Here is a 15,238-nt window from a genome sequence, read left to right as displayed (position 1 = left end):
TCACTACACTCACTCAATCACTCACTCGGTGCATCACTACACTCACTCAATCACTCACTCGGTGCATCACTACACTCACTCAATCACTCACTCGGTGCAACACCACACTCAATCACTCACTCGGTGCAACACCACACTCAATCACTCACTCGGTGCAACACCACACTCAATCACTCACTCGGTGCAACACCACACTCAATCACTCACTCGGTGCAACACCACACTCAATCACTCACTCGGTGCAACACCACACTCAATCACTCACTCGGTGCAACACCACACTCAATCACTCACTCGGTGCAACACCACACTCAATCACTCACTCGGTGCAACACCACACTCAATCACTCACTCGGTGCAACACCACACTCAATCACTCACTCGGTGCAACACCACACTCAATCACTCACTCGGTGCAACACCACACTCAATCACTCACTCGGTGCAACACCACACTCACTCAATCACTCACTCGGTGCATCACCACACTCACTCAATCACTCACTCGGTGCATCACTACACTCACTCAATCACTCACTCGGTGCATCGCCACACTCACTCACTCGGTGCAACACCACACTCACTCACTCGGTGCATCGCCACACTCACTCGCTCACTCACTCGGTGCATCGCCACACTCGCTCACTCACTCGGTGCATCGCCACACTCACTCACTCACTCGGTGCATCGCCACACTCACTCACTCACTCACTCGGTGCATCGCCACACTCACTCGCTCACTCACTCGGTGCATCGCCACACTCGCTCACTCACTCGGTGCATCGCCACACTCACTCACTCACTCAGTCGGTGCATCGCCACATTCACTCACTCACTCACTCGGTGCATCGCCACACTCACTCACTCACTCGGTGCATCGCCACACTCACTCACTCACTCGGTGCATCGCCACACTCACTCAATCACTCACTCGGTGCATCGCCACACTCACTCAATCACTCACTCGGTGCATCAATACACTCACTCAATCACTCACTCGGTGCATCACTACACTCACTCACTCACTCGGTGCATCACTACACTCACTCACTCACTCGGTGCATCACTACACTCACTCACTCACTCGGTGCATCACTACACTCACTCACTCGGTGCATCACTACACTCACTCACTCACTCGGTGCATCACTACATTCACTCACTCACTCGGTGCATCACCACATTCACTCACTCACTCGGTGCATCACCACATTCACTCACTCACTCGGTGCATCACCACACTCACTCACTCACTCGGTGCATCACCACACTCACTCACTCACTCGGTGCATCACCACACTCACTCAATCACTCACTCGGTGCATCACTACACTCACTCAATCACTCACTCGGTGCATCACTACACTCACTCAATCACTCACTCGGTGCATCACTACACTCACTCAATCACTCACTCGGTGCAACACCACACTCAATCACTCACTCGGTGCAACACCACACTCACTCACTCGGTGCAACACCACACTCACTCAATCACTCACTCGGTGCATCACTACACTCACTCAATCACTCACTCGGTGCATCGCCACACTCACTCACTCGGTGCAACACCACACTCACTCACTCACTCACTCGGTGCATCGCCACACTCACCATCTCACTCACTCGGTGCATCGCCACACTCACTCTCTCACTCACTCGGTGCATCGCCACACTCACTCTCTCACTCACTCGGTGCATCGCCACATTCACTCACGCACTCACTCGATCGCCACATTCACTCCCTCACTCACTCGGTGCATCGCCACACTCACTCACTCACTCACTCGGTGCATCGCCACACTCACTCACTCACTCGGTGCATCGCCACACTCACTCACTCACTCACTCGGTGCATCAATACACTCACTCAATCACTCACTCGGTGCATCACTACACTCACTCAATCACTCACTCGGTGCATCACTACACTCACTCACTCACTCGGTGCATCACTACACTCACTCGGTGCATCACTACACTCACTCACTCGGTGCATCACTACACTCACTCACTCACTCACTCACTCGGTGCATCACTACACTCACTCACTCACTCGGTGCATCACCACATTCACTCACTCACTCGGTGCATCACCACATTCACTCACTCACTCGGTGCATCACCACATTCACTCACTCACTCGGTGCATCACTACACTCACTCAATCACTCACTCGGTGCATCACTACACTCACTCAATCACTCACTCGGTGCATCACTACACTCACTCAATCACTCACTCGGTGCAACACCACACTCAATCACTCACTCGGTGCAACACCACACTCAATCACTCACTCGGTGCAACACCACACTCACTCACTCACTCGGTGCAACACCACACTCACTCAATCACTCACTCGGTGCATCGCCACACTCACTCACTCGGTGCATCACTACACTCACTCACTCACTCACTCGGTGCATCGCCACACTCACCATCTCACTCACTCGGTGCATCGCCACACTCACCATCTCACTCACTCGGTGCATCGCCACACTCACCATCTCACTCACTCGGTGCATCGCCACACTCACCATCTCACTCACTCGGTGCATCGCCACACTCACTCACTCAGTCGGTGCATCGCCACACTCACTCACTCACTCACTCACTCACTCGGTGCATCGCCACATTCACTCACTCACTCACTCGGTGCATCGCCACATTCACTCCCTCACTCACTCGGTGCATCGCCACACTCACTCACTCACTCACTCGGTGCATCGCCACACTCACTCAATCACTCACTCACTCACTCACTCGGTGCATCGCCACACTCACTCAATCACTCACTCGGTGCATCACTACACTCACTCAATCACTCACTCGGTGCATCACTACACTCACTTAATCACTCACTCGGTGCATCACTACACTCACTCAATCACTCACTCAGTGCATCGCCACACTCACTCACTCGGTGCAACACCACACTCACTCACTCACTCACTCGGTGCATCGCCTCACTCACTCACTCGGTGCATCGCCTCTCTCACTCACTCGGTGCATCGCCACACTCACTCACTCAGTCGGTGCATCGCCACATTCACTCCCTCACTCACTCGGTGCATCGCCACACTCACTCACTCACTCACTCGGTGCATCGCCACACTCACTCACTCGGTGCATCACTACACTCACTCAATCACTCACTCGGTGCATCACTACACTCACTCAATCACTCACTCGGTGCATCACTACACTCACTCAATCACTCACTCGGTGCATCACTACACTCACTCAATCACTCACTCGGTGCATCACTACACTCACTCAATCACTCACTCGGTGCAACACTACACTCACTCAATCACTCACTCGGTGCAACACTACACTCACTCAATCACTCACTCGGTGCAACACCACACTCAATCACTCACTCGGTGCAACACCACACTCAATCACTCACTCGGTGCAACACCACACTCAATCACTCACTCGGTGCAACACCACACTCAATCACTCACTCGGTGCAACACCACACTCAATCACTCACTCGGTGCAACACCACACTCAATCACTCACTCGGTGCAACACCACACTCAATCACTCACTCGGTGCAACACCACACTCAATCACTCACTCGGTGCAACACCACACTCACTCAATCACTCACTCGGTGCATCACCACACTCACTCAATCACTCACTCGGTGCATCACTACACTCACTCAATCACTCACTCGGTGCATCGCCACACTCACTCACTCGGTGCAACACCACACTCACTCACTCACTCGGTGCATCGCCTGCCTCACTCACTCGGTGCATCGCCACACTCACTCGCTCACTCACTCGGTGCATCGCCACACTCGCTCACTCACTCGGTGCATCGCCACACTCACTCACTCACTCAGTCGGTGCATCGCCACATTCACTCACTCACTCACTCGGTGCATCGCCACACTCACTCACTCACTCGGTGCATCGCCACACTCACTCAATCACTCACTCGGTGCATCGCCACACTCACTCAATCACTCACTCGGTGCATCAATACACTCACTCAATCACTCACTCGATGCATCACTACACTCACTCACTCACTCGGTGCATCACTACACTCACTCACTCACTCGGTGCATCACTACACTCACTCACTCACTCGGTGCATCACTACACTCACTCACTCGGTGCATCACTACACTCACTCACTCACTCGGTGCATCACTACATTCACTCACTCACTCGGTGCATCACCACATTCACTCACTCACTCGGTGCATCACCACATTCACTCACTCACTCGGTGCATCACCACACTCACTCACTCACTCGGTGCATCACCACACTCACTCACTCACTCGGTGCATCACCACACTCAATCACTCACTCGGTGCATCACTACACTCACTCAATCACTCACTCGGTGCATCACTACACTCACTCAATCACTCACTCGGTGCATCACTACACTCACTCAATCACTCACTCGGTGCATCACTACACTCACTCAATCACTCACTCGGTGCAACACCACACTCAATCACTCACTCGGTGCAACACCACACTCAATCACTCACTCGGTGCAACACCACACTCACTCAATCACTCACTCGGTGCATCACTACACTCACTCAATCACTCACTCGGTGCATCGCCACACTCACTCACTCGGTGCAACACCACACTCACTCACTCACTCACTCGGTGCATCGCCACACTCACCATCTCACTCACTCGGTGCATCGCCACACTCACTCTCTCACTCACTCGGTGCATCGCCACACTCACTCACTCACTCAGTCGGTGCAACACCACACTCAATCACTCACTCGGTGCAACACCACACTCACTCACTCGGTGCAACACCACACTCACTCAATCACTCACTCGGTGCATCACTACACTCACTCAATCACTCACTCGGTGCATCGCCACACTCACTCACTCGGTGCAACACCACACTCACTCACTCACTCACTCACTCGGTGCATCGCCACACTCACCATCTCACTCACTCGGTGCATCGCCACACTCACTCTCTCACTCACTCGGTGCATCGCCACATTCACTCAATCACTCACTCTGTGCATCGCCACACTCACTCACTCACTCGGTGCATCGCCACACTCACTCTCTCACTCACTCGGTGCATCGCCACACTCACTCACTCACTCACTCGGTGCATCACTACACTCACTCAATCACTCACTCGGTGCATCACTACACTCACTCAATCACTCACTCGGTGCATCACTACACTCACTCAATCACTCACTTGGTGCATCGCCACACTCACTCACTCGGTGCAACACCACACTCACTCACTCACTCACTCGGTGCATCGCCTCACTCACTCACTCGGTGCATCGCCTCTCTCACTCACTTGGTGCATCGCTACACTCACTCTCTCACTCACTCGGTGCATCGCCTCTCTCACTCACTCGGTGCATCGCCTCTCTCACTCACTCGGTGCATCGCCACACTCACTCACTCAGTCGGTGCATCGCCACATTCACTCCCTCACTCACTCGGTGCATCGCCACACTCACTCACTCACTCGGTGCATCGCCACACTCACTCTCTCACTCACTCGGTGCAACACCACACTCACTCACTCACTCGGTGCAACACCACACTCACTCACTCACTCGGTGCATCACTACACTCACTCAATCACTCACTCGGTGCATCACATGAAATAACACATGGAATCATGCAATCACAAAGTGTTAAATCAAAATAGATTTGAGATTCTTCAAAGTAGCCGCCTTTTGCCTTGATGACAGTTTTGCACACTCTTGGCTTTGATTGAGGCAGTCAGTTGTTGTGACAAGGTAGGGGTGGTATACAGAAGATAGCCCTATTTGGTAAAAGACCATGTCCATATTATGGCAAGAACTGCTCAAATAAGCAAATAGAAACAACCGTCCATCATTACTTTAGGACATGAAGGTCAGTCAATGCGGGAAATTTCTAGAACTTTGAACGTTTCTTCAAGTGCAGACACAAAAACCATCAGGCACTATGATGAAACTAGCTCTCATGAGGACCGCCACAGGAAAGGAAGACCCAGAGTTACCTCTGCTGCAGAGGATAAGTTCATTAGAGTTACTAGCCTCTGAAATTACAGCCCAAATAGATGCTTCAGAGGTCAAGTACCAGACACATCTCAACATCAACTGTTCAGAGGAGAATGCGTGAATCAGGCCTTCATGGTCAAATTTCTGCGAAGAAATCACTACTACAGGACACCAATAGGAAGATGAGACTGGCTTGGGCCAAGAAACACGAGCAATGGATATTTGACAGGAATGGATATCTGTCATTTGGTCTGGAGTCCAAATCTGAAGCATGGAGGAGGTGTGATGGTGTGGGAGTGCTTTGCTGTTGACACTGTCTGTGATTTATTTAGAATTCAAGGCACACTTAACCAGCATGGCTACCACATCATTCTGCAGTGATACGCCATCCCATCTGGTTTGGGCCTTAGAGGGACTATCATTTGTTTTTCAAAAGGACAATGACCCAACTTACCTCCAGGCTGTGTAAGGGCTATTTCAGCAAGAAAGAGAGTGATGGAGTGCTGCATCAGATGACCTGGCCTCCACAATCAACCGACCTCAACCCAATTGAGATGGTTTGGGATGAGTTGGAACGCAGAGTGAAAAGCAGCCAACAAGTGCTCAGCATATGTGGGAACTCCAAGACTGTTGGAAAAGCATTCCAGGTGAAGCTGTTTGAAAGAATGCCAATAGTGTGCAAAGCTGTCATCAAGGCAAAGGGTGGCTACTTTGAAGAATGTAAAAATCTAAATATATTTTGATTTGTTTAACACTTTTTTGGTTACAACATGATTCCATGTGTTATTTCATAGTTTTGATGACTTCACAATTATTCTACAATGTAGAAAATAGTAAACAATTATGAAAACCCCTGAATGAGTAGGTGTTCAAACTTTTGACTTGTACTGTATATTTGAAAATACAGGTAGTGGAATATTGGAATGTATTTGGAAATACACTTGGAAAGTTTGACATGTATGTGAAAGTACTCGTATACATTTCTAGTACAAATAATGAAATACTCCATGCATTTGAACCCAGGTCTGTTTGGTCCTAGGGTTTTTTGAAAAAATGTATTTAGAAACAAATATTTAAAAATTCTTAAATGATTTCCTACAAATAGCTTACTAATTAAAAATAGTTTCATACTTCAAATATAAGTAGTTTATTTCTGCCACATTATTTGAAAATACTCAAATGCACAGAAAATAAGTATATAAATACAAAATACTTAAATGCACATACAGTGCCTTGCGAAAGTATTCGGCCCCCTTGAACTTTGCAACCTTTTGCCACATTTCAGGCTTCAAACATAAAGATATAAAACTGTATTTTTTTGTGAAGCATCAACAACAAGTGGGACACAATCATGAAGTGGAATGACATTTATTGGATATTTCAAACTTTTTTAACAAATCAAAAACGGAACAATTGGGCGTGCAAAATTATTCAGCCCCCTTAAGTTAATACTTTGTAGCGCCACCTTTTGCTGCAATTACAGCTGTAAGTCGCTTGGGGTATGTCTCTATCAGTTTTGCACATCGAGAGACTGACATTTTTTCCCATTCCTCCTTGCAAAACAGCTCGAGCTCAGTGAGGTTGGATGGAGAGCATTTGTGAACAGCAGTTTTCAGTTCTTTCCACAGATTCTCGATTGGATTCAGGTCTGGACTTTGACTTGGCCATTCTAACACCTGGATATGTTTATTTTTGAACCATTCCATTGTAGATGTTGCTTTATGTTTTGGATCATTGTCTTGTTGGAAGATAAATCTCCGTCCCAGTCTCAGGTCTTTTGCAGACTCCATCAGGTTTTCTTCCAGAATGGTCCTGTATTTGGCTCCATCCATCTTCCCATCAATTTTAACCATCTTCCCTGTCCCTGCTGAAGAAAAGCAGGCCCAAACCATGATGCTGCCACCACCATGTTTGACAGTGGGTATGGTGTGTTCAGGGTGATGAGCTGTGTTGCTTTTACGGCAAACATAACGTCTTGCATTGTTGCCAAAAAGTTCAATTTTGGTTTCATCTGACCAGAGCACCTTCTTCCACATGTTTGGTGTGTCTCCCAGGTGGCTTGTGGCAAACTTTAAACAACACTTTTTATGGATATCTTTAAGAAATGGCTTTCTTCTTGCCACTCTTCCATAAAGGCCAGATTTGTGCAATATACGACTGATTGTTGTCCTATGGACAGAGTCTCCCACCTCAGCTGTAGATCTCTGCAGTTCATCCAGAGTGATCATGGGCCTCTTGGCTGCATCTCTGATGAGTCTTCTCCTTGTATGAGCTGAAAGTTTAGAGGGACGGCCAGGTCTTGGTAGATTTGCAGTGGTCTGATTACTTCTTCCATTTCAATATTATCGCTTGCACAGTGCTCCTTGGGATGTTTAAAGCTTGGGAAATATTTTTGTATCCAAATCCGGCTTTAAACTTCTTCACCACAGTATCTCAGACCTGCCTGGTGTTCCTTGTTCTTCATGATGCTCTCTGCGCTTTTGACGGACCTCTGAGACTATCACAGTGCAGGTGCATTTATACGGAGACTTGATTCCACACAGGTGGATTGTATTTATCATCATTAGTCATTTAGGTCAACATTGGATCATTCAGAGATCCTCACTGAACTTCTGGAGAGAGTTTGCTGCACTGAAAGTAAAGGGGCTGAATAAATTTTGCACGCCCAATTTTTCAGTTTTTGATTTGTTAAAAAAGTTTGAAATATCCAATAAATGTCGTTCCACTTCATGATTGTGTCCCACTTGTTGTTGATTCTTCACAAAAAAATACAGTTTTATATCTTTATGTTTGAAGCCTGAAATGTGGCAAAAGGTCGCAAAGTTCAAGGGGGCCGAATACTTTCGCAAGGCACTGTACATTTGAACCCAGGTCTGGTGAACAACCGAAATGAAATATCAAACCAGATGTGGATGTTGGTTGATCTGACTGTTTGCCCGGTGGGACTATTCATTAGACATCATCTTTGTTTCCCCAGCCTGAGGACATAGGTCAGTCCCCCGGGGTTCCCACCCCAGACGGAGACAAGGTAGACCTGGAGGCCTTCAGCGAGTTCACCAAGATCATCACCCCTGCCATCACACGCGTCGTCGACTTTGCCAAAAAACTGCCCATGTTCTCAGAGGTGGGTTTAAAGCACTGTGCATGTGTGTGTGTAAGTTCCTGTGTGTCTCTGTCCTGTGTCCTCATTTGTCCCTGTGAGTCTATAATGGGGCTCATCAACACACACTTGACTGTGATTACCTCCTCTTTCTCCTCCTTCAGCAGAACTTATTGTCATGGTGTCTGTCTGTTCGTTCCTGCGTGCGTGCTTGTTATACTGTATATTCACCACTGCCTCCTGCATATGACTCAATCTGCTATATAATGAGGACATAATGCTGCTGTTTCACACTCACTCACTTTCTCTCACACACGCGTGCGCATGCACACAGTACTCAGACTAGGGTGCACAGAACTCACCTTCATCCACGGTCCCCGACAGACAGTCCCGAAAGATTGTGATTTACCAGTTATGTAATCTGTAGCTGGACTACCATTACAAATAAACATCAACGCAGTCTCACTGGCCAGCAGAGGAATAATGTTGTGGTAGCTGCTAGAATTACTGGATATTTAGTAACTGGATCTTTCAGTTTGTTCCCAGGCTGTGTATGTGTGTATAATGTACATGTGCCCTATAGTTGCTTTGTGAGGACTGCAGTGTGCATGACTGTATATCTCTGTGTGTGTGTGTGTGTGTCTTGACCTTTAGTGCAATCTACCGCAGCTGACTATAGGTTTCCTCTCAGGCCCCTCACTGCCATGGGATGACATTATTGTGTTTATTTGGTGTACACTCTAACAGTCTCCCTCTCCTATCCTCCCTCCAGCTGCCTTGTGAGGACCAGATCATCCTATTGAAAGGCTGCTGTATGGAGATCATGTCGCTGCGTGCCGCCGTGCGCTATGACCCAGAGAGCGAGACGCTTACCCTGAGCGGCGAGATGGCGGTGAAGAGGGAGCAGCTGAAGAATGGCGGGCTGGGCGTGGTGTCGGACGCCATCTTTGATTTGGGCAAGAGTCTGGCACAGTTTAACCTGGACGACTCGGAGGTGGCCCTGCTGCAGGCTGTGCTCCTCATGAGCTCAGGTGAGGGTCCAGGAGGCTGTGGAAAGGTTATAACAACTCTATGAGCAGACATAATATCTTAACGAACAGACACAGCTGCTCTATAAACAAACAAAACAGTCAATCAATGGAAGGACATCAGGATCATAACCACTTTAAGAACAGACATAACATCTTTATGAACAAAGAACAGCTGTATGAACACACTGAAGTTCTCCTTATGTTGGTAACATTTTATGAACAAGCTTCAATATCTACCATTTCTCTAGTATTATTATTGGTCTTTAAAAGGCATGTATTTGTGCGTTCCTCTCAGATCGCTCGGGCCTGACGTCAGTAGATAAGATCGAGAAGTGCCAGGAGACGTACCTGCTTGCCTTCGAGCACTACATCAACCACCGCAAGCACAACATTCCCCACTTCTGGCCCAAGTTGCTGATGAAGGTGACGGACCTGAGGATGATCGGGGCGTGCCACGCCAGCCGCTTCCTCCACATGAAGGTGGAGTGTCCCAACGAACTCTTCCCTCCGCTCTTCCTGGAGGTCTTCGAGGACCAGGAAGTATGAACTGACTTCTGACCTGGAAGAGATGGAAGAGAGAGGGGGGAATTATTAGGGGAAAAGAAAAAGGGTAAAGAAATTGGCCGCTTTCTTTGTTTTGTGAAACACAATATCACCACCACCAGCAACACGGATAGTCACCAAGAAAAAAGTCTCAGAAAACCAAAGGCTTTCTTTTGCGTAGCCAGCCGTTTTGATGATTCGTTTCTGGCCGCTCTTGTGGCTGCTGGGCCCCACTTTGAATTGGGGTGTGGGGCCCCCCTCTAAAGTGTGGTTCTCTGACTGCGCTGTGCGTCTATCTAACAGAGAGGCTAGCAGCTCTGAGCGGTGTTCTGCTCCTGTGTTGTTATACACCAGGTGCACATGTATGCAAACCCAAACCCCTGAGGTCTGGTTGGGGTAGCGGTACTGGTGGAGCTCTGTGTTAGTGGAAGGCAATTGCTCTGAGAGGCAGACAAACATATACATGCGTACATTCACAGACAATTACTTTACAAAATCACACCTAAAGCCACTGATGTACATCTACATTCACCTAACACACACACACACACTGCTATAGACACACATATTCATACATGGGACTGACGTAGCTTTTCAGAGCCGCCCGTCACTCGAGCAGGGCAGATAGCTGCTGTATTTTGTCCCACAATCGAGCTTCCATCAGAGCCTCCACCCTCCAACCTGCTCCCCTCTTCGGCCTCCTCACCGTCCTCCACTGGGACAGTCACCAAGTGTTCCCCCACACTTCTCCCTTTTGAACTCTTCACCTTCCACCCCCTGATGTGCAGCCCAAACTCCTCCTAGCCAAGGCGTGTACTTGTGAACCTACCTCCCTGTACCTTACATACCTCCCTTACACAGAGTGACACATAAACCTCCCTTTATGACAATGGATACAAACAATATCCAATTTGTTGTGCAAAGGTGCAAGTGTACCGTCATGTATATACACAACCCTTTACCCTCATACATACAAGTACTGTATACCTTACTGCATGTATACAGTACACCGGTCTACCTGCATGCACATATACCTCTGTACCTGCATTATATACCCACTGGTTTACCTCCATGTACTTCTCATCCTATACATACCTGTCTACCTGAATACAGCCATACCTCTTTAACCATATATATATATATACATACAGTAAGCATAACCTTCTGCCTGTGTATATGGGTACCTCTCATCTATACATACCTCTCTCTGTGTGTACACACAAAACAATAGTTTGCTGTTCTTTTACCTCGTATGACAGTTGAGGTGAGTTGATCCTCACCTAGGTTGTCATTCCACCTGTCCCAAACCTCCACTACATCTCCTGTTTGGACTGCACTGCACTTCCTGGTTGCAGACTGTGTGTGTCTCCTATGTTGCCCTGCCCATCACACAGGACTCCCGCCCCCTCTGATGTGGGATTGGTTGAGAGACGGGAGAGGTGTCACTTACCTCGCCGGTGGTTACACCACAGGCCCCACCTCCAAACTGACAGATTCTACCTCGCCTCTCATGTCAGTGTAGATGCCCCTCTGAGTGCAAAACACATATACTTCCACAGTTGCCAATATGGACCTTTTTGGTCCCCCTACTACCCTGTTCAGTAAGACCCCATGAAATGGGAGAAAGCTGCAGATCAACATGCATAGCAGTCTTTATCTTTTACACTTTTCTTTTTGAAGTATTTTTACCACACAAGACCAAGTCTCATAATGGATTCCCCCATCTATCTATGTTCAAGACAAACAACAAACCCACTGGCGGGAATAAAGATTCTGTGTCTGACAAACTCAAAGGAAACTTTCTTTCTTAGGAAAAGACAGACTGTACACCTTGGAAGCCAACTGAACTTGATGGATGGGCCAAAGCATTGTTATTGTAGACGTTGTTATCGTTGTTATTGTGGTAAACAAACATACTCTAATCTCTAACTCAATTCAGTAGTATTCACCTGTGGATGGATACCCTGGTTCTCAATGTGGCAGGTCCAGAGACGAGACAAGAATGAGAGGCCCAGCCAATGCAACCTGCCACATAATGTACTTTTTACAGCACCGTTCACAGTAGCAACCCTCTTTCTCCTAAAGTATGGAAAAAGGATTGCCCCAGAGAGCCACAAAGCCTTTGAGATGATTCTCTGACTGTCCTCTCCACACATCCAATCCTACACCCAGCCAGCTCTGCGCTTTCTCTACATGTCCCCCTCCACTCCTTCAAAGCCATTGACAGTTGTTTGTTTTGCACTAAAGGGATGTCTCCCCCTGTATTTTCCCTATATATGCGCCGTGTTGCGATACAATCCAGATCACCACCGCTCCTAATACAATACCTCCCCTCTCCTTACCCTAATCCCTAGCTTCAGCCCGGTGCCTAACATTCTGTCACAACACACACACTCTCAGTATTACCACAAGGGGATTTAAAGGAACCTAGAAGCTGTTAACTGTATGGAAAATAGGACGTCATTCAAACACGTGCACGGCGATTGAAAAAGATGCCGATCTCAATGTGACTTTCCTACTTAAATAAAACAATATGCAGCATAATGATAATCAACTCTTTGTCACTGTGAACGAGCCAGGCTTTGACCAGACGGTTGGTTTGGATCAGGTGTAGAAGAGGGTTGGCTTTTTAGCTGTGAACGACATGGAAATGTTCCCCAGAGGGGTCGTGATTAACAACATGTCGAAGAAGGGAGCTTTCCCACATTGTCAGTAGTCTAGGGACCACTGGCTATCTCACACAGAATCAGACTCACCAGCATCGAAGAGCACACTGCCTTCAGACACCATCAATCGCACCAGCACAGCAGATCGATCCTCAGGCTCTCGCTAGCCATCCTCGTGTCAGGACAGTGTGGATACAATCAACCGACAAATGTTAGCTTAGGTATGTCCTTCCACGCTACCCCCACACCTCCCATTATCCACACTGTTCCTATTGCACCACCTTAACTAACCACACTACTAAACCAGGGATATCATGTACATTCTGGAACTCAACACATCTCTACCCTGACACCCATTCACCTCTTTTAAATGGAGAATCTCCATCGAACATGCTTCTTAGTCCAGGACTAGACTTAATCTGGGTCCAGGAAACTAGCCCCAATCTCCCTCTCCCCGTTATGCCAATCTCATGCTTTGCCCTCACTTGCTTTAACCTCCCCATAACCCCTTCCTCCCCACAACATGGTTGTCTCGCTCCCCTCTGAACATCCAATCGAACCCCAACCAAAAGTAGCACTTTGAGAACTTGGAGAGGAACGGAAAGCCCAGGTACATGGATGATATGTCGTTGTGAGGATTGTAAAAAAAATGTTTAAAAAAAAGACTAAATGAAATGGAGAAGTCCCAGACTGAAAATGTTGTGCACTAATAAGTGTCGTTCTGCATATTTGTGATGTCATACTTCTGGGTTGAAATGCTGTTTGTCTGTCAGATTGGTCTCAATAAAGATTTTTTTTTTGTTTAGAAAGAGACTCAGAACTGAAAGCCCAGAAACGGAGTGAAAGAAAAGACAACTTGGATATTTGTTTTTTTTGTTTTTTAAAATAATTATTGTTTGTTGTTTAGCATTTGATTTAATTTCTAAGTTAATGTCTGTGTTGTTGGCGCTTGACTGATATGATGCTTTACTGTGTAAAACAAACAGCTGTAGACACTTTCTGAACGTCTGTGCAGTGTCGGGCTGCGTCCCAAATGACCCCCTATTTCTGACGCAGACTAGGTCTTCGTGAAACTTCACTTTGATCTCAGCTGGTTTGTACTGTTCGCCCCAGGTGGAAGACGCCCCTAAAACACTGATCTGTGTTCTGCTTATATATAAGGACCTTTAGTTGAGAGCTTGGGGGAAACGTCACCCATGAATTTGCCCGTCTGTCTGTCTTAATGTAAACAGGAATATTATGTTTTTTTAAAGAAAAAAAAATCAAAAAATTACAAAACAGAAACCATTTTTTTTTTTTTTTTGATTTAAGCAACTGTTTATACCTCAGACAATGAAGTTGGAAACGGAATGAAAAGGAGTTGTGGTTCACATGCATGGATAGCCAGCCGCCGCATCGTACGCTCACATCGTTTGTGTGAAGCTTCTTGACAGTGTCGTTTTATGTACAGTTCCTATCTTAAATTCAAGCGGTATTTTAGGCGTTTGATAATCGCTCTGACATCATGCAGTTTCTCACAACCACTTAATCCAATAGGCTCAGATAGACTCACAGGATCAGGAGATGTTTAGGTGAGGTTCCCTCTGCATAGTGTGTATTGGGATGTTATGTCCTGGCTCAGTATTAAATGTAGCTCAACAAGATCTATGTCTATAACTCTTGTTTATGTCCCTCAAAACTGCCTAACCAAGCCTGGTCCCAGATCAGGCTGTCTTGTAAACTCCTATGGTCATTATCACAGTTGGCAAGATGGAACAAACCGGTCTGGAGGCAGGCTATGTCAGTACCTCTAACGCTAGACAAATCATATAGACACTGCTGCTCTGCAGAATGCGATAGTGGCTCTTGCGCTCAGACACTCACCAAT

General features: G+C 47.4%; 1 protein-coding gene across 1 annotated transcript in view; it reads left to right on the top strand.

The window, feature by feature from the left end:
- The window catches only part of LOC110537966 (thyroid hormone receptor alpha), a 122,089-nt gene extending 107,075 nt beyond the window's left edge, over positions 1-15,014 (top strand). The window contains exons 8-10 of the mRNA XM_021624454.3: positions 9,009-9,155; positions 9,904-10,162; positions 10,458-15,014. Of these exons, the coding sequence (XP_021480129.1) occupies positions 9,009-9,155; positions 9,904-10,162; positions 10,458-10,708 (657 nt within the window). The 3' untranslated portion in view covers positions 10,709-15,014. The remainder of the gene's footprint in view (positions 1-9,008; positions 9,156-9,903; positions 10,163-10,457) is intronic.
- Positions 15,015-15,238: the final 224 nt, after the last annotated feature.

The sequence above is a fragment of the Oncorhynchus mykiss genome, chromosome 12 (genome assembly GCF_057628025.1).
Source record: "Oncorhynchus mykiss isolate SJ-2025 chromosome 12, ASM5762802v1, whole genome shotgun sequence".
Classification (NCBI taxonomy): Eukaryota; Metazoa; Chordata; class Actinopteri; order Salmoniformes; family Salmonidae; genus Oncorhynchus; species Oncorhynchus mykiss.
The sequence above is the reverse complement of the archived record's forward strand: the minus strand, read 5'-3'. Positions and strand labels throughout refer to the sequence as shown.